The following is a 25,551-nucleotide window of genomic DNA, read 5'->3' as shown; positions in this document are numbered from 1 at the left end:
AGAGTTTTCCAAACTAAATCCCTACCAGCTGCTGTTCACGGTTGTCTTCTATCAAGTTGCTCAGCATTGCGTTTCGAAAAAATTGAAAGTCCTCTTTACAATACTTTCAAAATTATTTGTCCATATTGATATTGATATTACCATCGCTATAACTATGACATTAAGAGTGTGATTGATGATAACATCCCATCCCATCATTGATTTAACTCTCTGTTTTACTTCTTTAATACTTTCTATATCTGTTCCATCAATATAAGTCATGAGTGCTATTTATTTTGAGCTTTTTGAACTCAAACATTATATAATTCATAATAAATCTATAAATCAGATATACAAATGTCACCGATACCACAGAAATACTCTATCCGTGGAGTAATATAGATGTCAATTTCCGTCATCTCCAAGGCTTCCATGACTGTCAATATTGATAGTTGGTCTCCTATGAACACAAATTCCAAATATTTTTGTGGTTGAAAAGACGTACTAATCACTAGATAGCTTCGGAATAATCACCTTTCTCTCCTGCAATGAGGTGATAGTTCAAAAGATTAAAATATGAATATTTTATGTAAAGACCAAAGTTCTATTTCATGCAAGAGCTAAATAAAATTAATTTTACCCCCTCCCTTACCCCCACCTTTTACCCCCAGTTTTTTTCACCCCCTCCCCCCATATAATGAACTGGTCGATTAAATTAAAATCGTCAGTGATTGAGTTTTCACTTTGCTTGCCCTATTACCTACCATAGGTAAGGAAAGTATTGCTTTCCGAAAAAAATTAAGGTACCCCAATTTTCAAATTTCTATACGATTCAAGGTCCCCTGAGTCAAAAAAGTGGTTTTTGGGTATTGGTCTGTAAGTGTATGTGTGTGTATGTGTGTGTGTATGAGCGTATGTGCGTCTGTGTACACGATATCTCATCTCCCAATGAACGGATTGACTTGAAATTTGGAACTTGAAGTCCTTACACTATAAGGATCCGACACGAACAATGTCGATCAGAAGAATAATTCGGAATAGAGTTTATTCAATCACTTTGATTATTAACTACAATTATATGATATCTTTCTTTAATCTTAGCTTGAAACCAGAAGCTTAGGGATGGAAATTTGAATGTAAATCAACATGTAACTTGAATGATTACAAAAGTTCAACAGCTGAGTCATAATTTTGATACAGTCCCACACACATGAACTCGCTCACTCACTTCCATCATCAACAGACGACGAAATAATTATTATCAGCTTTTTTTCAAGTATAAATAATAATTATCCTTTCAATGTCCTTCAGCGAGTTTTCTCAGGGATGAGACCTAGTGCAATCGAATTTTTATATTCTATACCTACTATGCTCTGAATTTCGTGAGAATCGTTAGAGCCGCTTTCGAGATCCGGTGAAATACAATCATATAAACATCTAAATATCTAAACATCTAAACATACATACATAAATTGCTCGTTTAATAGTATAGGATGAAAGGAAATAGGACCAGCTGATGGAATATTATGTTTTTTTCGATATAGTTTTTAGCTGATTTTGAAACATGAATATATCAGGTCCAGTAGCTCAAAAGCCTGTTCAATTTCAATCATGATTAAATTGCATAAGAACTAATCAGAGCAGGGGTTTTTTCAATAGATGGCTTCTCTGATTGGTTCTCATGGTATTTAGTACGGATTGGGAATTAACAGACAGGACAACTGGCTCTCTCAAGGCCATGGCTGCGTAGAAACATAGAACAACAGAGGAACCAATACAACAGAAGCTGAAGAAATTAGTCACATTTCTATCACCTCACAATAAACATCAATTCAACTACCATATGTTTGGAGAGATCGATCTTAAATTTATTTTGCTATCATCCGGTCACTTTCTGTACCTATTCTTCCAGATGTTCCATGAATATTGCAATGTTTTAAAATAAGATCTAAATTTTGTAACTCAACTACAGCCATTATAGTATTGTTCACTTCTCACACTTTCTTTCTCACGTTTTCAACAGAGTATGGAAACTTTTTTTGATCAGCTGCTAATTGAGGGACAAATAATCCTTTCTGAAAGAGCTTCAGCGATTTTTCCCAGAGTTGAGACCTGTTCCAAAATAATTTTTTATCGCAAACGTACTCTATTCCTGATTTAATAAAAAAATGTTAGAGGCGTTTTCGAGATCCGTCAGAAATACATACATATCCGCAGACACACATTATTTAAACAGAAATTGTTCACTTAGTATAATTAATTCTGTACCTCAGAGCTAGATGAGCGTAAGTCCATTTTTTGACAAAATGATAGTTTTAGTGGAACTTGTTCAGTTTTTCAAACTCTATAGATTCAAGATAACGTGAGTCCTCTGCAGTTGATTGTTTTGAAGATAGCAAGAACTGAAAGAGCGTAAGGCTAGCTACACACACATCGATTTTTATTCGTACGATATTTTACCGTCCTTATGAATTCTATATCAGATTAAACGGAACTTGACTAATACCATCTGTTTGAAATCATCTGTTTAATCTGATACAATTCATAAGGACGTTAAAATATCGTACGAACAAAAAATCGATGTGTGTGTAAATGGTTTAAGTCCGGTAAGCATTAAAACTGAAACAACGTATGTCCAATAATATTCACAGCATCACAGGTAAGTGTAATGTTGATTCGACTTACGCTCTTTTAGCCCCGGCTGGGAGTGTAATACTTTTTGGGCTCTCCTGTAAAATCAGCTGTTTGAGACTTACGCCCTTCTAGCTCTGAGGTACAGAATTGACTTCAATGATTATGATTTCATTGAATGAGAGCTTATTTCACATAATAATAACAACGGGTATAAAAAGCGAAAATGTCAAACATAATTGAAATCGAAACTAATAACAGCTGGCATAAAAAGCAAAAATGGCAATCATTAATTTGAAATCGGAACAGTAGCTATCATCTTATCTCCATCTCATCTAATGTGAACAAATTATAGTAAGATTCACATCTCTTTTCTGTATAGGGCTACTTGTCTATATATATAAAAATGTTATGTTGGTTTGTGTGTAATGCAAAAACTCCAAAAGTACTGGACCGATTGAGTTGAAATTTTAACATGATATAAAATCCACATCAAGGATGGTTTTTATCTACTTTTTACAATTTTCAGGGGCGCTACGCTCGCCCGAAAATTTTTAACTTTTTTGTTTATGGATTTTTCCGATTTTTGACTTCACATTCGGGGTCAGCTCGCGAAAATAAGTCGATTAAAAAAAAAAATTGACCGGGCTCGCAGGGTGGCCCGGGGGGAGGGGGTGAAACTTTGGCCATTTTTGGCCAGATTTGAGCTGAGCGCTGCTGCAAAGTGCAAAATCTGACCGCTAGATAGCGCGCATGTTTCAAAACGCAGCTTCAACAGGTTCGTGAGATATAGAGTACCGGTAAACTACACTCTTGATTACCGTATGTTTTCCGGTACAATTATTGGATTTCAATTACTTTCGCAATTCAGAACAAAGAAAGCATACCGATGCTTTTTTTTCGATAATAAATTCGTGTTTCAGTGCAAATAATCGTGTTACTTGTGTTAATATTGTAGTAATTTCAATCAGTGAATGGATCGATACCGGTACCGTGCTACAATCAATTGGCGATTCAGTCGATAGTGTGAGTATAATCTTATCGATGTAAATCAATCTTGTAATGAATTATAATTATTGAGGCTTTTATTCTTGCATTTGTGTATTCATAATTTCTCAATTGTCAATGTTTCATAATCCTCCAAACCTTAGTTCATAAGCTGATCGGCTTATCTTATAGTTTCAATATCTTATTTCTATTTCATATTCATGCTATGTTTCCTTCTATCATAAAACAACGAGAAATAAAAAAAATTCTTATCTCTTTTCTACTAACATACCGGCATTTGACAACGGTGTTGTTGATAATACGATCTGGGCTGTGTTGCATGCTAAAATACAAAGTAGGCTAATATTTTAGTAGTCAGCTGGTTATTTGATCATATAAACAAAATGAAGGGATAGATTATAATAATATATTAGTCTATTAAATAATTGATATAAGTTGATTGTTGGAAAGGATTTATGTACAGTAGTTTCAATACGCAATGCGAGATGATCACTCAACGTGACCAGCGTTTAATGCTCAGCCGGTCAGTTTCATTCCCGTTGCATCAGAGGCTCAGCATCAAAGATCCTCGCGTCGGTACCACTTGGAAAGTTACCGAGTGAGAGCGCTTATCAAAAACTGTTTTTGTCTTTAAAACGCTCTATCTCCGGAACCACTGGTCGGAAAATTTTCGTTGACCACCCGTTTTGTAGGGAATTTAATTGTCTTTATTTCTGATATAGTGAGATTTTTCATTAAATTGAGTATAAGTATATAAAATTTATTTTATTCGATAAAAAATATAATATATTTTTTGGTGGTATTAATTTTTTGGTAGGCCTATAAATCTCAAAAAGGTTATTCAATATTGAGAATATATCGATTGTTTCCCTCATAACTATGCAATTATTTCTAAATATCTATTATAAGTTATATTTGAATAACTGAATCGCTGACAACCGCGATTTATTTTTTTGTAATTATTATTTATTTAATATTAAATACGTAATATATATACGAAATAAATACGTGAAATATTAGTTTACTAATTAAACAATAACAAAACTTCTTACGTGTGTAAAGTAATACACACACATATTTTCCTTTCTTCTCTTTCAGTAAAAACCAAAATAATGCCTCGCAGAAAGTCAAATTTGGGCCGTCGCACTCACAATGCAGAAGGATTAAGGAGATGGCGTTCGAATATCACTGAGGAAGAGCAAACATCTTTACGAGAGAGGAACAGGCTAAACACCATCCAGACACGTAACGTGGACCCAGCAGAAAGACGAGCAGCCAGGCTTGAGGATGCACGATTGCGAGCACGTCAGTCGCGTTCTGCAGCAACAGATTTGGTTCGTTTTGAACGCAATGAACGCGAAAGGGTGAGGATAGCTGAAACACGAACAGAAAGAACAGCTGATCTGCATCTGGAATACAATCGTCTTGCGTTCCGGTACAATCCAGCTATTGATTATAGTTCAAGTCAGCATGTTGTCATTGGTCAGATGAGTCATGTATGTAGCTACTGCCAGGCTCTAAAGTTTAATAATGAAACGAAAGGGATGTGTTGTGCTGGCGGAAAAATCAAATTGCCTCAACTTGATGCACCACCAGAGCCATTGAAAACTTTACTTACTGGATCTACCGCTGAATCAAAGCATTTCTTATCGAACATCAGGAAATATAACTCTTGCTTCCAAATGACATCATTTGGTGCGGAAATCGTGACTGCTCAATTCATGCCAACTTTTAAAATCAAAGGGCAAATATATCACAAAGCTGGCTCCCTGCTCCCATTCTCAGATAGTGACCATAAATTTCTACAAATGTACTTCATTGGTGATGATAGACATGAAGTAGATGCACGTTGTGGAATACATAACTCGCTAAGAAGATCCATTATTTTGCAGCTGCAGGAGCTTCTTCACGAAAGGAACAGTTTGGTGCGTTTGTTCAAAACAGCAATTGATATGATGCCATCAGATACCCACAAAATTGTTATTCACGCAGACAAAACTCCTGCTGGAGAACATGTCCGGAGATATAATGCTCCAACTATAGACGAAGTAGCAATTGTCATAGTTGGTGATCAGTTCCAACCTAGAGATATTGTTCTCCATCGAAGAAATAATCAATTAATAAATGTAGCAGAAACTCACCGTTGTTACGATGCTTTACAATATCCATTGATCTTTTGGGATGGTGCTGATGGATATCATTTCAATGTGAAAATGATAAATCCAGTAAATGGTGCAGAAATCAATAAAAAGTGCAGCTCAATGAACTTTTACGCATACCGCTTAATGATTCGGATGAACGAGGACAATCATATTCTAAAATTCCGTCAGTTATTTCACCAGTACCTTGTGGATATGTATGCAAAAATTGAAACGGAACGTTTGCTATTTCTTCGTTTGAATCAGACTAAACTACGCTCTGAAGAATATATTCATTTGCGAGATGCAGTTGTGAATGATGGTAATACAACCAACGTTGGAAAGCTAACTATTTTGCCATCTTCATTCATTGGCAGTCCACGTCACATGCAAGAATATGCTCAAGATGCAATGTCATATGTTCGTCATTATGGGCGTCCAGATTTATTTATCACTTTCACTTGCAATCCAGTTTGGGACGAGATACAGCAGCTGTTATTTCCTGGGCAATCACACGTGGATAGGCATGACATTATAGCACGTGTTTTCCGGCAAAAGCTTAAATCGCTGATGGATTTCATTGTGAAACTTGAAGTATTTGGATCTGTGCGCTGCTGGATGTATTCAGTGGAATGGCAGAAGAGAGGATTACCACATGCGCATATACTAATCTGGCTCTACAATAAAATAACTTCAGACGAAATTGATGACGTGATATGCGCTGAGATTCCACGGGCTGACAGCGATAAGGATTTGCATGCAGTGATCATCAAAAACATGATACATGGACCATGTGGTACACTAAATCCAAATTCACCATGCATGGTAGATGGGAAATGCTCTAAGCAATATCCTCGAGCATTTACAGCAAACACAGTAACAGGCGACGATGGATATCCTCGGTATAGAAGACGATCAACTGAAGATGGTGGAAATTCGGCAACTATACACATGCGAAATGGTGATATTGATGTAGACAACCGTTGGGTGGTTCCATATTCTCCTTTACTGTCAAAAACATACCAAGCCCACATAAACGTAGAATATTGCAATTCTGTGAAATCGATTAAATATATCTGTAAATATGTAAATAAAGGCAGCGATATGGCAGTTTTTAGTGTGCAATCTGATAATTGTGACAATAATGCAGTACGAGATATTGATGAAATTGCTCAATACCAGGCTGGAAGATACATAAGCAGCAATGAGGCTGCATGGCGAATTTTTTCATTTCCCATGCATGAACGCAATCCAGCTGTGGTTCACTTGGCAGTACATTTAGAAAATGGACAGCGTGTTTATTTCACAGATGCAAATGTGCAAGAAAGAGCCCTTAATCCACCTGGTACAACTCTGACTGCTTTTTTCACCTTATGCCAGGAAGACGCTTTTGCCAGAACACTAATGTATTCAGAAGTTCCCTCTTACTACACGTGGAATGTAACTAGAAAAGTATTTGTACGGCGCAAACGAGGGGAGCCAGTCAACGGTCACCCTGGCATTTTCAAAGAAAATACAATTGGTAGACTTTATACAGTGCATCCCAATCAAGATGAATGTTTTTACCTTCGCATGCTATTGGTAAATGTGCCTGGTCCTACATCTTTCCAGCAATTAAAAATAGTTGACGGCGTCACACATGCCACTTTTCGCGCTACGTGTCAAGCTCTGAATTTATTAGAAAATGACCAACAGTGGAACATATGCATCAATGACGCGTGCAACACTGCACATCCAAACCAAATTCGCGCATTATTTGCGATTATATTGACCGCTTGCTTTCCTTCATCTCCCACAGAGTTATGGGAAAGATATCGTTCGCATATGGCTGAAGATATTTTGCATAGAGTACGCCTTGAAAATGCCAATATGACCTTAGAATTTACAGAAGCCATTTACAACGAAGCATTGATAAATATTGAGGACAAGTGCTTAGCTATTGCAAATAAAGTTCTTAGTCAATTAGGAATGCCAGCACCAACCCGAACTGCGACTGCTGCATTTGATGTAGATTTACGCCGTGAACAGAGTTACAACATTAATGATCTTCAGGCATATGTCCAATCGAACATTCCCAAATTAACGTGGGAACAGAAAGGCATTTATGATCGCATAATGCAAATGATAAATGACGGAGTTGGGGGGACCTTCTTCTTGGATGCGCCAGGAGGAACTGGGAAAACATTCCTCATTAGATTGATTCTAGCAACGGTTCGATCAAAAAGTGATATAGCCTTAGCTCTTGCTTCGTCTGGAATAGCTGCAACATTGTTACCAGGTGGAAGAACTGCGCATTCAGCTCTAAAGTTGCCATTAAACATGCAAATCATTGAGACTCCTACGTGCAATATTTCTAAAGCATCCGGTATGGGAAAAGTATTACAAAAATGTAAACTAATTGTTTGGGATGAATGCACAATGGCACATAAAAAATCGCTCGAAGCTCTTGATCGATCATTACGAGACTTGCGTGGAAACGTTCAACCATTCGGGAATGCATTGATATTGCTCGCAGGAGATTTTAGGCAAACATTGCCTGTAATTTCTCGATCGACACCAGCAGACGAAATTGCCTGAAATATTCAACACTATGGCGGCACGTACATACATTGGAGTTGACTACGAATATGCGTGTCCAGTTGCAGAATGATCCATCAGCTGAGGTATTCTCACGACAGTTACTGGAAATTGGAAACGGTCAGCTGCCAGTCGATGAGACGTCTAGACAAATATCACTTCCCGATAATTTTTGTAATTTAGTTACATCAAAAGAAGAACTGATCGAAAAAGTATTTCCTGACATTCAGATAAATCATAGAAATCATGATTGGCTCAGTGAACGAGCTATCCTTGCCGCAAAGAATAAAGATGTCTATCAACTTAATAATGTTATACAATCCAGTATTCAAAGTGATGAAACTACATATAAGTCGATAGACACTGTTGTGGAAGCTGATGAAGTAGTTAATTATCCAACAGAATTTCTAAACTCACTTGATCTGCCAGGGATACCACCACACATATTGAAATTGAAAGTAGGTGTGCCAATTATCCTCTTGCGGAATATTAATCAGCCAAAACTCTGCAACGGCACGCGACTTGCAGTTAAGAGATTAATGAATAATGTAGTGGAAGCAACGATTTTAACAGGGCCTTTCAAAGGTGAAGATGTCCTCATTCCTCGAATACCCACGATCCCGACCGATACACCATTTCAATTTAAAAGATTGCAATTCCCAATTCGATTGGCATTTGCAATCACAATCAACAAAGCTCAAGGTCAATCTTTAGAATTGTGTGGTCTAGATTTAGATGTGGATTGCTTTTCACATGGACAACTGTATGTTGCGTGTTCCCGAGTCGGCAAACCAGATAGTCTTTATATTTACGCAGACAGTGGAAAAACAAAAAATATTGTATATAAACAAGTATTGCAAAATTAAACTTATATGAAATGTATTCATTGTTTTTTCTCATTTCTCAACCATTCGCAAAAAGAGAGTGAGAATAGGGAAAAATCTGAGTGCAGAAGAAGGCCTTCCTGTAAAATTCGGCGTGCCACAAGGAACAGTTCTTGGTCCGATACTGTACCTCATCTTTGCCAATGAGTTGTGCTCACTCGACATTGGTGGCAAGATTATTGTCTTTGCCGACGACACAGCTGTGATATTTCAAGGCAACAACTGGAACGAGACTTTCATAACCGCTGAATTAGGCATGGAAAAAATTACACTTTGGCTCCACAGTAATATCCTGACTCTCAATTCATCAAAAACTAAATTTCTAGCATTTTCACTGACGGACTCCAAAAAACCTGTACGAAATACAATCAAGTTACATCACTGCAAAATAAATCGCATAGACTGCAATTGTCCATCAGTAGAACGAACAGATAATATAAAATATTTAGGAGTTATAATAGACGACTTACTTTGGTGGGACAAACACATCATACAGCAAACAACAAAACTCAGGAAACTGGTTTACAGTTTCATTCAACTCCGACAGATACTCACACTGGATACGTTAAAAATTGTATATCACGGTAGAGTCAATAGCAAGATATGGAATCCTGGCATGGGAAGCTACGTATTTCTGCCATATCAATCCTGTTTTTAAAGTCCAGAAACTCATCCTCAGAATAATGGGACAGAAACATCCACTCTACCCTTCAGATTCTCTATATGAAGAGCTCCAACTACTGAGCATCCGACAAATTTACATTCACAAATTACTCACATTCATCAGGAAAAACCCGCAGTTCTTTCTCAACATGGACCACACCCACAGCACGCGAAGAAGGAATATTGATCTAGCAGTCCCCAGGATGACAACAACTGCCGCCCAGAGAACAGTCACATACTTAGGACCGAAGATTTACAACAGGCTGCCAATGGACATCAAGGAAATGGTACTGGTTAATATATTAAAAGCAAAAACAAAAACTTGGATAATTGAAAATAGAATAAATTATAGTGAAGACCTTATTACAATCTAGATATTATGAATATTATTAATTCATTTTTTTATCAATCCTTTTTAAGAGACTATTCTCAAATATTTTTTTCTTTTAGAATCTAATTATTTTCCATCAATAATTTTCTATTTTATATATAGGTATTCATTTACTCATTTTAATTTCTTTTTTCTAAAAATTTTGCTTTTTTTCATTTTATTTCTCACATAAACATTATTTTTCCTTTTAGTTTTGTAATTGCACAATAAACCAGATTTAACAGCTCACATAACACAGATGTTCATAATTTATTTAACAAGCATAATATTTGTGGTTTCCCAACACATATTTTATATATAGTGGGGGCCACAGAAAAAAAAAATAAACATTCAATCACAATGTGCCACTGCGAAGCGTGGCAGGGTACAGCTAGTAATATAATATAAAGAGAATAAAAATCTCAGTACCCTTTTTTTGAAAAATTTTATCGCAACATGTTTCGGACATTTATGCCATTTTCAGACTTGAAAATGTTGTGAAAAAAATTTTCAAAAAAAGGATACTGAGATTTTTATTTTCTTTATATTTAAGATTCACATCAATGTGTCAACATTATTTGAATGGGGAGCATTGATGCTATTAATGAGGTATACTGACAGTTCAAAGTGAATATCAACGAACTGTTATGCAAATTCTCCAATAATTTTATCGAAAGCTACCTTCTATTTTCTTTGGTAACACAACTAATGTTTAGGAATAATTGATTCATGGGAAAAGCGTCTTACTTCTATGGAAGATATTTTTACATTAGGAAAAGCAACAACAGCTTGTTGCCTAATGAATTTCAAAAGCAAAATGCTAAAGTATTCCAAAATCAATCCTCTGTGCAGTATTCCCTGTCTTTGTAAAATGTATAAAATGTTTCTCAATGATTGGAGTTTGGATTCTACATAAAATACGAATACATAATTATTTTTTAGCAAGCTCAACAAGGAGCGAAACATTGTTACTCATGTCAAGATTGAAGTTATCCAAATCCATTACATTGAAAGATGTGTTACACGATTTCCTCGAATAAAATAAAACAATGTTGATACTGTTTAAGGTTTTTGAACATTCACACTACTTCTGAAACAACTCCCTAGACCAAGTATGAAGAGAAGCAGTAAAAGTCATTAATTGACCTCACCGATTTCAATCTCCATTGATCAGATTATACAGTATAATGAATTTCTAGGATCAATTGTATCACCCACAATGCAATACAAATTGTCCGACCAGCCAGAGTATGCACCAAAAATCACATCATTATTGATTGAATGGTGTTCATTAAAGCAACATACCAATGCCTGAAATTTCAACAAAGCATTCTCTAATGAGTTTTCATTTGGTAATAGATTCCAATACCAGGACAGAATATAGTGATTATCAATAGAACATTTCTCAAATACAAGTTCATAATTATTTTCCTGCTGTTGGCTGAAGCTAGTTGGCGTGCTTCGAGCTTCAAAAAATATGTTCAAATTGCTGTAACTAGCTATTGATCCGCTATTGAATCGCTCACTATTGACAATGACATAATTTTTTGTTCCTCTAGTAATTTTTTCATGATGAATACGCGTATTACTATTTTGTTGAGGACAAAGAAATATTCTCATTTCTTTGTTTCACGGATAATGAATTACAAGAACAGAAGTGTACAGATGATAATTGATGAGAAATTAATTTATTCAAATAGTGCTAATTAATGAATTAATGAATTGAAAATGTAATTGAAAGAAAATCCAAATGCATTTTACAGCATTTAGTTTGGATTTTCGTTTAATAACAGGAAAAACAGTTTTGAGACTGTAACAAACTGATTACATTTTTATTTTTTGTAGAAGGTAGAACACAATAATACTGCAACCAATGATAGACAATAACAATACATCATGTGATGTCCAATTCTATGGTCTCCAGTAATGAATGGGCTTAGCCAACTATGATTCATGCTGTTGAGTAGATGATGAACAATAGACAGAGAACAAAAACCTCGTTTTAAAAATACTATCAATCTTATTACACATTAAAGGATTTCATAAGTAGTATAGAAGGAAGATATAGTCATTGATAAGCTCTATCAATTGCCACAAGTCCCATATCTGTAAAAATTTCTATTTCTATGCAAAGTTCAATTTTTGATTCCTAATTATCAGGCTCCAGATAAAATTTAAACAAAAAATTTAAAGTGGAACAGATTGAGCATAAAAATTTATACAATTGATATTCAGTAACATTTTCACCTAAAATTGAAAATAAGCACGGAATTCGAGAAAATGTGAATATTCAATTGCAAACTGTTGATAACTGTTGATTCTATTAAATCATTCACTATGAAGAGATAGCAGACCTCGTGTGTCTCCAGCGTTATTGTCCTGTCACCAGCTGGCTCAGATCTTTCAATAGTAGACTTGAGATGCGCATGAATACTAGTGACAGGTGATCAATCTTCATAGCGGTAAAGCAAGTTGTGTGAGTGCGCCGCACCAGATTTTACAAGTTTTCAATTTTCATGTGGATTAAAATTATCATATTATACATTAATGAGAAAGGAGTTTAAATCAACATGAAATTAAAATATAAACGAACTTGGTAGAGAATATTTCTCTCATGGAGAGAGAGTAAAAGTTGATAAATTAGATTAGGAAAAACAATTTCTCCTCACACAGCTCTGCCACTATCACGATTTAGATTTGCGTGAACGTTTTCTGAATAACAATTAAAAGGTTGAAGGGCTCTCTCGACCGGCTGCTTTGGAAAAATGATTCATTCGGAATGGTTGATCGCGAGATAGCAGCAGAACAAGGCTGATTTTACTTCTCTAAAGTGAATTTTGCGTGTCAGAGGGCTCTTATCGACAGAATCACGTCAGAAAGGGTGTAGCTTTAAAGTGTCGCAGTTTGAAGCTCTGCAAAAAAGTGGAATATGGAGTAGATTACGCTCAGTTATGAACAAAAGCTTACACTACTTATCAGATTGACTGTTGCACCTTCTCTAATGTACTTAAAATGATAAGGAGGTTTCTTTTCCATCAATTCTGTTTTTTCTATTGGTGAGCTTGCATGAGAAAATTGCATTTCCCTACGACAACATCGGTTGAATATTAAACATGATTTAAATCGCATTCATGACATTCACCACTGATCCAATTATCGCAGATTACAACTTGGGAGGACTTTCGTATTTGCTGTGGAAGCCGAAACTACATTGTGATTATCCTATACTTGATGTATACGATTACAAGAATCAATACTATGATTGCAATGTATTGAAATGGTGAAATTCCAAGATTTTCGCCTCAAATTCTTCCAGAAGTGATTTCAAATCAAATCAAATCAAATCAAATCAGTTTATTTCCACATTTGGTACATTAAAAGAATATGTAAAAGTGCATACATTTCATTGTTTTTACAATATTTCAAACAGGTTATTAAAGATTTTTTTTACATATTATACACTATTACCATAATACATATATAGAGTGGAATTCCCCCAAAAAGACTGTTCGTCTGTGGTTGAGGGAGAGTTCTTATCAAGCAAGAGTAATATGTATCTCATCAAATAATAATATACTACAAACATACTTAATTAATAAGATATCATTTTGTCTACATCAGAGGAGAAAAAACAAGACAAAACATTTTGTTTTTGTTTGTTAGCGCAGAGTGATCATAAAAGTAAGATACAGAAAAGTGAAAGAGCAAAGGGATCAAGACAAGCGGTGATGCAAATGTAATATTAGTATATAATCAATGCTGGGATGCTACGTGTAGGGTGAAAGAAGAAGTTGTTCAGCTCCATTCCAGCCCAAGCCAAAGAGCCACCCCACCAACCTCCTTTTATACACCACATCGCTGCAACCCTCGGCCTCCCTCATGTCTTCCGGCAAATTCCTATAGATAATTTGAGCTAAGTAAAACGGTGATTTAAGTTCTATTCCATGCATTAATCTGGGGATAGAATAGCCATGGTTATTTCTTAGTCTAGTATGGTAATTGTGCTGTATGTTGGCAAGAAGTTCTATTTTATGTTTCCTAATATATGTAAGAATTGTTTTAATAAATAGCTGTCTTAAATTTAACACAGGGAAGTCCGAGAAAAGCAGCGACGTGGGGTACCTGGGTTCTTTTTTCAGGATGGTCTTCATGATTGTACGTTGGGTAACGGCCAGTGGCTCCAGGCATGTGGATGATACCCCTCCCCATGCTATTATGCCATACTGCAACACTGATTGCACGTAGGCATGATAAATCCTCCTACACAACCTGATGTCTAGTACATTACTGAGTTGAGACAGACCATAAAGCAACCTCCTAACCCTCTGTTTCAAATTCTGTACATGAGGGACCCAACTCAGATGATTGTCAAAAATAACCCCCAAGTATTTATATTGGTCGACTCTCTTGATTGACCCACATGCACATGCAGTAGATTCTATATCCCTACAGGAATGCATTTTTACTTGCCTAGAACCTGGATCAGATTGGTTCCTGGTCACTATAGGCATATACTTTGTTTTACTCAGATTTACTGTTAAACTATTGTGGTCAAACCAATTTTTTATTCTAGCGAGATCATTTGTGGCATTTCTATAAACTTCCTCCCATTCTCTACCTACAGAAATTACAGCAGTGTCGTCAGCAAATAGAAATATTTTACTTGTTGTGTTCAATTGGGAAATATTATTAATATATACCAGGAACAATGTTGGACCCAGAGTGCTTCCCTGAATTACTCCAAAGTCAATATTGTCCATTTCACTGGATTTTCCTTCAATTTGAACAAATTGCTGGCGCTCCGAGAGATAACTCCTGAACCATTGCAAGGCGGTATTTTTAACTCCAATGGCCTCAAGTTTATGCAATAGCTTATCTCTATCAACTGAATCGAAGGCCTTGGCCAGGTCCAGGAATGTGATAATAGCCTTATTTTTCAATTTAATTGACTCTGTTATATATTTAGTTACTTCAAATAGGGCATCGTCAGTATTTTTAGATTTTTGAAAACCATATTGATTTTTTGCTAAGATGTTATTTTTTGTTAAATATTTTGTCAACTGTATTTTAACGCACTTTTCAATAATTTTGGACAAAGTAGCAAGAAGAGAAATAGGTCGGTAGTTAGTTAGTTCGTTTTTTGGCCCTGATTTGTAAATTGGAATGATTTTTGAAATTTTTAATTTTTCTGGAAATTGACCTGCATGAATGCTTAGATTTATTAGATGATGAATAGGGTTAATTAGTGAATCTATGTTTTCTTTGAATATTCTTGTGGGTATGAGGTCATGCCCAGGGGCACTCTTTCCTTTGAGACTGTTTATTACCACCCTAAGTTCCTCTTTGGTAACATCCTTAAACTCAAATACTGTGTTAACTCCATATTCGTGATCATTAATTTCTGGTTCACCAACCGGGCTTAAGGATCGAGATAATGAAGCTCCAACAGCAGTGAAATATTTATTAAAACTATTACAAAGATCATTGACATCTTGGATTTGTGCTGAATCTCCAGTTTTAGCAAATGCTCCAATTGGGAAAGGTTGATGTGCTGTAGCTTTTCCAGCAATTTCTCTCACAACGGGCCAGAACTTTTGTGGATTGTCTGATACTTCATCAACTTTATTCTTATAATAATCATATTTAGCTCGCTTAATTGTTGAGTGTAGGAGGTTCCTGTATTGTATGAATTCGTTTTTTAAAGCAAGACAGTAAGGTTGTCTGTTGAGTTTTTTCTTTAATTTATCGCGGTGGCGGATAGAGTTTACCAAACCTCTGGAAATCCATGGTTTTATTTTTGTATTTTTGGATGATATTTTTACTTTTGATGTCTTATTAAGGAGAATAGTCTGGATAGTATCAATGAATAAATTAGTTGAAAGATTGATATTATTTTCATTAGTAACATCGTCCCAATTCTGTCGAGACAAGGAATTCTTAACACCGTTCCAATCTATTTTTGAATAATATTCTTCTTTTACAGGTGGTTTGACAAATTTTTGAGTTGTTAATTTCATGCATATGGCATAATGGTCAGTAATTGCAGTTTGGAGTACAGTTGTTGCTACATCAAAAGAGGGCGGTAGTCTGACAAAGTAATGATCGATGCAAGTGTTGCTGGCCGGTCTGGTCACCTTGTCGACACAAGACACAAGGCCCGCCTCGTTCATTACATCCAGGTACTTTTCTTCCAGTGTATGAGGATTAAGATTCAAAAGGTTGCAATTTATATCGCCAGAAAATATTTTTAAACACCTATTGTTATTTACCCGTTCATTAAAGTATGACTCTATAGATTCTACAAAAATATGAAGATTTGAGTTGGGGCTGCGATAAATTGCCAGAATTTCACACGGAACACCAGCCCAGTCAAAAGTGAGGGAGAGACATGTGGCTATACCCCCCAATTGAAACTCGCAGCACGATGCAGATATTTCATGGTCTATGTAAACGACAACTCCATCACTTTGATTAAGATTGTTAAATGACCTGTACAAATTATAACCGGGAATTTCCATCAAATCGCTCTCATCGTTCAGCCAAGCTTCCGTAAGTATTATGCATGTGAAACGATAGGCCAAGTTCTGCAATACTACAAGGAATTCGTCAATGTTTCTTCTATAACTTCTAATATTTTGTTGGATTACAGTAAAATTTTGTTGATTCGCATCACCGCCCCTCCCAAGCCCTCCGCTTTCAATAAAATTACTACAAAAATTCTTAATATCTGAACACTCTGTGCAATTAATTGTTGGAATATCTAATAATTCTACAGCATTTCTAATCATAAGAAAAGAAAAGAGCAGCAAAAAACCTAAACAACGGCAAGCCGTCCGACCAGACGTGAAAATAAATATAAAAAAGAGGGGGAAAAATATATAATATCAATTGAATACAGGAATTCTTAAAAAATGAATAAAACAAAATTGAATGCCAGTACAGTATAATAATAGATTGAGAAGAAAGAATTTTTGAAGCAAAAGAGGAAAAATTGATTAATACTCGAAACTTTCTTTCACCTAGATAAGGATACTTTTGTAGTTTGTAAGACGTAAACAAGCGATAACGAAGATGCTCGGAATCATTCTTGATCAAGGTATACTTTATTGATTAAGCTAGAAGAAATACATAAGCCTTTGCGAGTCCAAATTTCTCTTAAACGTTAACATTAATAATTTATGTCTTGTATAAGACAGTATAGTTATAATATTAATTTTTCTCAACTCTTTCATCGTGTTTGATACTGACACTTAAATAGGAGACTTAATGATCAGCACATTTCCACATCAAGAATAAATTAAATAAGAATATATTACTTGAAAGCAGCTAAAAACTCTGAATACCCTTAGTCTATATAAAAAGGAATAAAGAGCAAAATAAAATATGCAAACCTCTCCAATTGCAATATATAAAGAATGACAATAAAACAAAATAATATTAAAAGGTAATATTGAGAAAAGAAAAAAAATTAATTAAGTAACACAAGAATAGACTCACTATTAATCAATATACTCGTAGAGATAAAAGGTTACTATTATTATTATTTTACTGAACTTGATCATTCATTTTATTAATTAATTCTCAATTTGAAATGATAACATTCTAATGCTCATATTTCAAGATAAACCCATAGAATAGTATCAGCCCTTGTGCTACATCTGAAAAGCTGGTGCTAGTGAGTAGGGTGTGGTACAATAACGGGTGAACATGAAATAGCACAATGTAGTCTGTCAACCTAGACAAGTTGACAACCCAAGGGATATTTATAAGATGAAACATACTATTATCTAATGAATACAATAATTTGCAGCAGCGACAAAGTAGAATAATACGTGGCTGGTTCCGTTCCTGTTCACTTAAAATTCAGACTACCTCTGACAGTATTCAATATTTTAATAACTGAAGGAGATTATCTATTTCAAATAATTTCATCGGAACACCAAGTTTCCAGATGTTTTAAGAGCTTCTAAACGCTCTTGATGTGCTCCTGTTGCTACTCTCAAAGTGAGCTTTCATATAGGTTAGGCTATCCTGCAAAGCTTTGAACAGAATTCTTCAACAGAATTTATTACTAAATCTAATGTTATTACTCACATTATGATAAGTTGTACTGATGGTACTGTACTATTCTATAGTATTAATTTTGGTACGTTTGTCTTTTGTAGTACCCTTCAATTTACCTTCATTTACGAATTTGAAAGAACGGATCTCCATTTGGTTTGACAAACCAATCAATTTTTCGCCTTACCTGGAACAGGAAAAACAATGTAAGTTATACTTCGATAATCTATTATTTCTATATTCCAATTTCGCTACCTATCATCCAGCATTCTTTCGCTACGTATCATCCAAATCTATCATTCTCCTAGTATCAAACAGACAGTTGATTTCTCTTATGTTTTCGATGCAGTTAGGAAAATTCGTTTTTCCAGCATAGCATCTATTCCAACTCTGAAATCAGGTCGAGGTCCTAGGTTCAAGGGGTAGGTTGTAGAAATGGTAAATAGTATGCAGATCACATCGTGACTTCAACTGATAACTTCACGGCTGGGGTGAAGTACAGGTGCAGACAGAATGACCCGCTTGATTATTTTTGGACGTAGCGAGAGTTTGGCAGAAGAGACACAATGTGAGAGGCAAAAGTGCTTGAGGGAATAAGAGCACATCATCGCAGTGGTGGCAGCGTGTGAATGTAGCGTGCAGCGGCAGGCCGTGCTAATTAAAATTCGGAACCGCGGTCGTAAATCTATTCAGGGCTCGGTCACAAATCAACGTCAAAGGGCTGAAGGGCGAACGACGGCGGTGGCGGCACCATCAAGGGCACGGCTGCTACTGCTGCTGCATCTTCTTTTAATTAAATAACAAAGGGACTCAATAGAGCATCACTGCACTCTACGCTTGTCACACATTCGTGCACTATTCAATTTCTATCAACAACAAAATTAGTTTTAAGGGCACGCGAAAGAAAGGTCAACCACAACCATCAGTAATTATTATTACCTATGTGAATCAGAAGCTTATAGTAAAATAAAAAGAAAATTTTAAAAATATTATATTTTCAAAGTTCAGAAAATAGTAAAAACATAGTTACAACTGGAGTCAAGAATTAATGATAATGATTATTCCTTCCAATCAACAAACAATATTCCATACGACAAGCAGCCCTTGTATGTCAATTTGGAAAATGAACTCCACTTATTACTCCCAAACCTTACAAAAGAATCATCAAAACAACTAGGATACATCATAATCGGTAATAGAAAAAGGATTTCATACATTGGAAATCAAGATTGTATAAGGAAAAGATAAACTCTCTCAATTCCTATTGAAATTGAATGGAGATTATGAACTTTCATTAAGACAATAAAGAACGACAACAATCGGTGTGAATTCATTCATGGAGAAAATATATATCATGAGACATTATTCGCCTCTCATTCATTGCAATATTATGATGTGGATTAGAAATTTATTTTTGACCGAGCGAAGTCAGGTCTAAGATTCAAGTCGATGGTTTTGCATATCTCTTTAATATGTTTTTATGATTGTTTTCATGTTTATATGTACCGCATTTACAGCGAAACGCGATAATAAATTTTCATGAAATTTGACAGGTATGTTCCTTTTTGAATTGCACGTCGACGTATGTACAAGGTTTTTGGAAATTTTGCATTTCAAGGATAATATAAGGAAAAGGAGCCTCCTTCATACGCCAATATTGGAGTAAAAATCAGACTATAGAATTATTCATCATAAATCGGCTGTCGAGTGGATTATAAAATGAATGCAATGACGCATGCAATTCAATATCTCAATGTAACTTATTGAAAATCCAACTGTTGTGTGGACTATTTATTGGAGGCATGCAATTGATAACTTGAAGCAGCATAGTATTTTCTCCCGACTTTTCTCTGCTTTGAACTTGGTAAGCTTTTGATGATAGTAACATATAGCTGTTTACATCAAATTATTAGCATTGTCGATAAAACAACCCAAACAGCCATTAGTCGTTTATACACCGATATCTCGCCGACGCTACGGAATTTACTCTGATGGACAGTATTAGAAGAGACTATGATTTATAACTGCGCGAGGTCTACTGTTCACAGAATTACTAGTTTAAATTTGTAAAAATCTAAAACATCAATATTGATATAAATGAAGATTTAGTATCAAAACTGATATATTCGGACCATTTTATTTATGCATTAAGCTTTGTGATACCTAGTAAGTACATGATTTCTCCTACAATTGGCTAAGCTTGTGGCGTGCGTTGTACTATCTATCCCTGAGCGTGTTGTAAACAGAGAGTATGGAATGTAAGTTATGTAATGTTACATTCTATAGTTCTCTCTGGTTATGAACTTATTTTCAACAATATAAATCTGCAGTGTATTCGAAGCTTTCTCTGGACGTTTATTAGTAACTCTCATTGATAGCTTTCAATTCCAATTGATGAATTGAAAAATCAGAATGTAGAGAGAATAGCCATATCAGTGAATAAGCTCTGTTTTCATAGCATGTTAATATTCGTAAACAAACAGTATTCAACTGCAAAAATGTGATTGTTCAGAACAATTAATCACAATTAATTATTATTTATGTACAATGTACGCATGGGTACAACAAAATAATGATTGTGAGTGAGATGAATTTATACAATAGGTTTTGTGTTTGTTTCCGTGAGTTTACCAAACTCTATTCAATTCAGAGCGCAACTCAATAATGCGTAGTACTTCACTATTGAAACTTAAAACTAGAAAAATTCATAGCTTGTAGCGTCATACTGAACAATTTCTGTGTGTGTGTATATTTTTCAAGTATACATAATTATATTATAATTATAGTGATATGACTTCTATGTTATCAATAGCATCAAACTTTTTAATGAGTAGTGAATTTTTCATGAACTACCTCAAATTCAAATTCAAATGCACTTCTCCATAAGGGCGTAAGTTTGAGACTCATCCAAGGTTCGAGGTGAAGAGATTAGAGGATATCTGCAATTCTGATTTCTTGATCAAGTAGAAGGAATTTTTCGAGGCATTGAACAAATAGGCATTGTTTCAAGAAATGAAGCCTTATTATCTATATCGATCTGTATTCTTGTTAAGTGAACATTGGAAATGGAAATAATATGAAAAAGCAATGAATGTATGGGCTAATTTATTAGAAACCTGTGATAAGTGAGTCAAAATAATTTTCCATGCCCATATCATGCACAAGAAACTCTGAAGTCTCGTTAAAATATAATTTATGTTGCTATTTATGTTGCATAATAATTTATGTTATAACTTCATAGAATTTATCTGAGAAGAAGATTTATGATTTACTAGTATCATGTTGCGATTGTAGGAGAAAATGAGTTTCAATTATTCAGTACATTGTTGTTAGGATACTGAGGATAAAATGACAGAAATAACATGAAGTGTGTTTGTTTTTGGTATCAAAATTTTACAGTTCATTCAAAGTTGGGACTTTTTAATAGATTTAATTCATTCTAGAAGTATTTTTGAATTCAATAATCTGTGTTTTTGTTCTGAATTGTAGAATGCAGTGTGTAATTGAAAAAATGTGATGGTATAAATTACTTCGGACTGTCGTATAAATTAGAATTGGAACAGTTTTGGACTTAAGCCTGTAGTACTTTCTGGGAGTCGTGCTATGTTAAATAATTGATTGATTAATCGATTGATTGATTGACATGGAAAAGAATTTAGATAAACACAGTACTCAAACCCCAATTGTAACATTCGGTTTCAGATTTTATGTTTATGGAGCTATACCGCTGGAAAGCAATGTTATCCAATGATATACTGTATGTCATTTGTAGTTTTGGTATGATTTGTTTGAAAAAAAAAACATTATCTGACCTGAAGTCAGTTATCTGATCCGAAGGTTCACTCTCAATAATATTGATGACACACATCTCCATCAATAATTCGTAGACTAGTAGTTCTGTGAACAGTAGACCTCGCGCTCAGTAAGTTACATTGCCCTGTTATGTTTTCTCAAATATATAAATAATTTATCAATTCAAAATGTCTGGAAAAAATCCTAAATAAACATAGAGCTTTCTGTCCTATCGTACAGTGACGTGTCGTCCCGGAATGTGAGTGTGAGCGCTTTTGGTCTGGCTGCCGTCTATACGCCAATCCAATCCACTCATCAGAGAACATTCTGTATTGTCGTGTTAGCGAAAAATCGGTGGGTTGAAATTAACAAAATAAACTACCATAATGCTGAATTCCTATAAACTTTATTTCTCAGTTTTCATGATTTTAGAAATCAATTTCTTTTCAATAATATTTGTTGCAAATTTAATCATCAGATTAAAAAAGAAAAATGTAAAAAAAATGTTTTCTATCAATAACTCCAAACTCCAAACTAGAATCGAAAACATAGGGCTGTAAAATGGATTAATGAATAATCATTATTAGCCACCCTATTGAAATTGCTGTTCAGAAACCATCCCCAATATTCACACAACATATTCCCAAAGTTTCATGCCGTTATGTCAAGTATTTTTCAAGTCTATAGGAAACAAACACACAAACAGACATTTATTTATATATATATATATATAATATATATATATATATATTATATATATATATATATATATATATATATATAGAAGATAGAAGATTTTATTCGGCTCAAACAAAAGCTTCTCTAAATGGAGGTACTGTTGTTTTAACTATTTTTTTCAAATCACTTTCAAAAAGTTAATGTAGTACCTACTATTGTGTTTGAGACACTTCTGGCGCTATCATAGTTTCACAACTACTCTGCTCCACACTCCTATCTCTTGCAGTCGTTAGCCATATCTATAATAAAGTGAAGAATTGGCTTATACACGTACGGGATAGGAAAATTATGTTTGACGCATCATCACGTCTGAACTACTGGACTAATTGACTTCAAATTTTGCATATAGGCTAGATTCTTCATTAACCATGGATGGTTATAGGCCTATTTTCAATTCTTCAAAATTTCATTACGTCAAGTTTTCAGATTATCAAGTTTTAAAATAGATCCTTGCGGAGCACGGGTTCCTGCTAGTTGATGATATAACTCAATAGAGTGTTATTTTTCTGAGTCAATAGTCTATTGATATAAGATTGATGATTGGTCTATGATTTATTGATACAATTACAAATTATTTTACATGTCGTACTGTAAATTACTGGGGGAGAGAAATAGGCTCGAAAAATTCATTCATAATATAACTCAATATGATTTAACATGTAAGATAATTGAATAATACCACATTCAGTCAATAGCGTCTATTATATCAACATACAATCTTAGGAGAATCAATGCCACACATTGTAGATTCAATCTCTTCCAATTCCTGCTTTTCACGTAAGTACGGTACAACGTGAGAAGCCGACGACGTAGTTAACAAAGAATAATTCACGTAATAAATCACGACCTCCACCTGTTTCTGCAGATGAAAACGTGCTGGACTGTTCGTTGAATGGATAATCGGATTACTGTCACCGACGCCGGCCGGAAGCATCGCGTTTGGTCACTCATTTGTCGTCGCTGCAAATTCGTTTCGGTTTTGCGCACTGACTGCAGAAAAGTACACATGTGTACAGTACGCGAAGCGTTTTGCGCGCGCATTGCTCGCGCCGAAATTAACAGCTACGATGGAAATATGTAAATGACACGGCTTAGCATAAATTTGCATGAACGACGCCACTCACGCTCTCAACAAGCAGATGGTTCCCCAAACCTCATCCACTGACCGCGCTATTAGCAGGTAGCCATCCTGAGGTTTTGCTCGGCATTTGCCACTCCACCATCTTCAACGTTGGTTGTCAGACTATCCAAGCCGGTCAAATAATCGTATACGAGAGCAGAGAGCAGTCATCATCTCATGATCGTGGATGCTAATGCGGCCAGATGGTAAATGTAAGTTGTCTGCACCTGGTGAGAGACGACGGCTTTAATGTTTATAAAAGCTCGCTCCAACGTGGATTAGAGTGGCTCGCTTTGATCATTATAATAATATACAACGGATAGGCTACAAACGAGGTTTTTGTTCTCTGTCTATTGTTCATCATCTACTCAACAGCATGAATCATAGTTGGCTAAGCCCATTCATTACTGGAGACCATAGGATTGGACATCACATGATGTATTGTTATATTGTCTATCTTTGTTTGCAGTGTTATTGTGTTCTACCTTCTACAAAAAATAAAAATGTAATCAGTTTGTTACAGTTTCAAAACTCCTGTTCCTGTTATTAAACGAAAATCCAAACTAAATGCTGTAAAATGCATTTTACAGCATTTAATTTGGATTTTCTTTCAATAACATTTATTCATTAATTAGCATTATTTGAATAAATTAATTTCTCATAAATTCTCATCTGTAGACTTCTGTTCTTGTAATTCATTATCCGTGAAACAAAGAAATGAGAATATTTCATTGTCCTTAACCAAATAGGAATACGCTTATTCACCATGAAAAAATTACTAGAGGAACAAAAAATTATGTCATTGTCAATAGTGAGCGATTCAATAGCGGATCAATAGCTAGTTGTAGCAATTTGAACATATTTTTTGAAGCTCGAAGCACGCCAACTAGCTTCAGCCAACAGCAAGAAAATAATTATGAACTTGTATTTGAGAAATGTTCTATTGATAATCACTATATTCTGTCCTGGGAATGGAATCTATCACCAAATGAAAACTCATTAGAGAATGCTTTGTTGAAATTTCAGGCATGGGTATGTTGATTTAATGAACTCCATTCAATCAATAACGTTGCGATTTTTGGTGCATACTCTGGCTGGTCGGACAATTTGTATTGCATTGTGGCTGATACAATTGATCCCAGAAATTCATTATACTGTATAATCTGATCAATGGAGATTGAAATCGGTGAGGTCAATTAATGACTTTTACTGCTTCTCTTCATACTTGGTCTAGGGAGTTGTTTCAGAAGTAGTGTGAATGTTCAAAAACCTTAAACAGTATCAACATTGTTATATTTTATTGGAGGAAATCGTGTAACACATCTTTCAATGTAATGGATTTGGATAACTTCAATCTTGACATCAGTAACAATGTTTCGCTCCTTGTTGAGCTTGCTAAAAAATAATTATGTATTCGTATTTTATGTAGAATCCAAACTCCAATCATTGAGAAACATTTTATACATTCTACAAAGACAGGGAATACTGCACAGAGGATTGATTTTGGAATACTTTAGCATTTTGCTTTTGAAATTCATCTGGCAACATGTTTCTTTGAGAGCTGGAGTGGCTGAACTGAGGTTAGCGATA

General features: G+C 35.0%; 2 protein-coding genes across 2 annotated transcripts in view; one reads left to right on the top strand and one right to left on the bottom strand.

Annotated features, from left to right (window-relative positions):
* The window catches only part of LOC111055736 (protein amalgam), a 418,452-nt gene that overhangs the window by 218,730 nt on the left and 174,171 nt on the right, over nucleotides 1-25,551 (bottom strand). The window lies entirely within an intron of this gene.
* LOC120350379 (ATP-dependent DNA helicase pif1-like) lies at nucleotides 8,332-9,215 on the top strand. The gene has a single exon (XM_039423480.1). It carries the CDS (start codon nucleotides 8,384-8,386, stop codon nucleotides 9,197-9,199), a length of 816 nt encoding a protein of 271 aa, XP_039279414.1. The 5' UTR covers nucleotides 8,332-8,383; the 3' UTR covers nucleotides 9,200-9,215.

The sequence above is a fragment of the Nilaparvata lugens genome, chromosome 3 (genome assembly GCF_014356525.2).
Source record: "Nilaparvata lugens isolate BPH chromosome 3, ASM1435652v1, whole genome shotgun sequence".
Lineage (NCBI taxonomy): Eukaryota > Metazoa > Arthropoda > Insecta > Hemiptera > Delphacidae > Nilaparvata > Nilaparvata lugens.
This window is presented reverse-complemented; position numbering and strand designations above follow the sequence as displayed.

Bases quoted from the DNA above. Each gene is read 5' to 3' on its own strand.
- LOC120350379 (XM_039423480.1), top strand. From the start codon at position 8,384: ATGCGTGTCCAGTTGCAGAATGATCCATCAGCTGAGGTATTCTCACGA.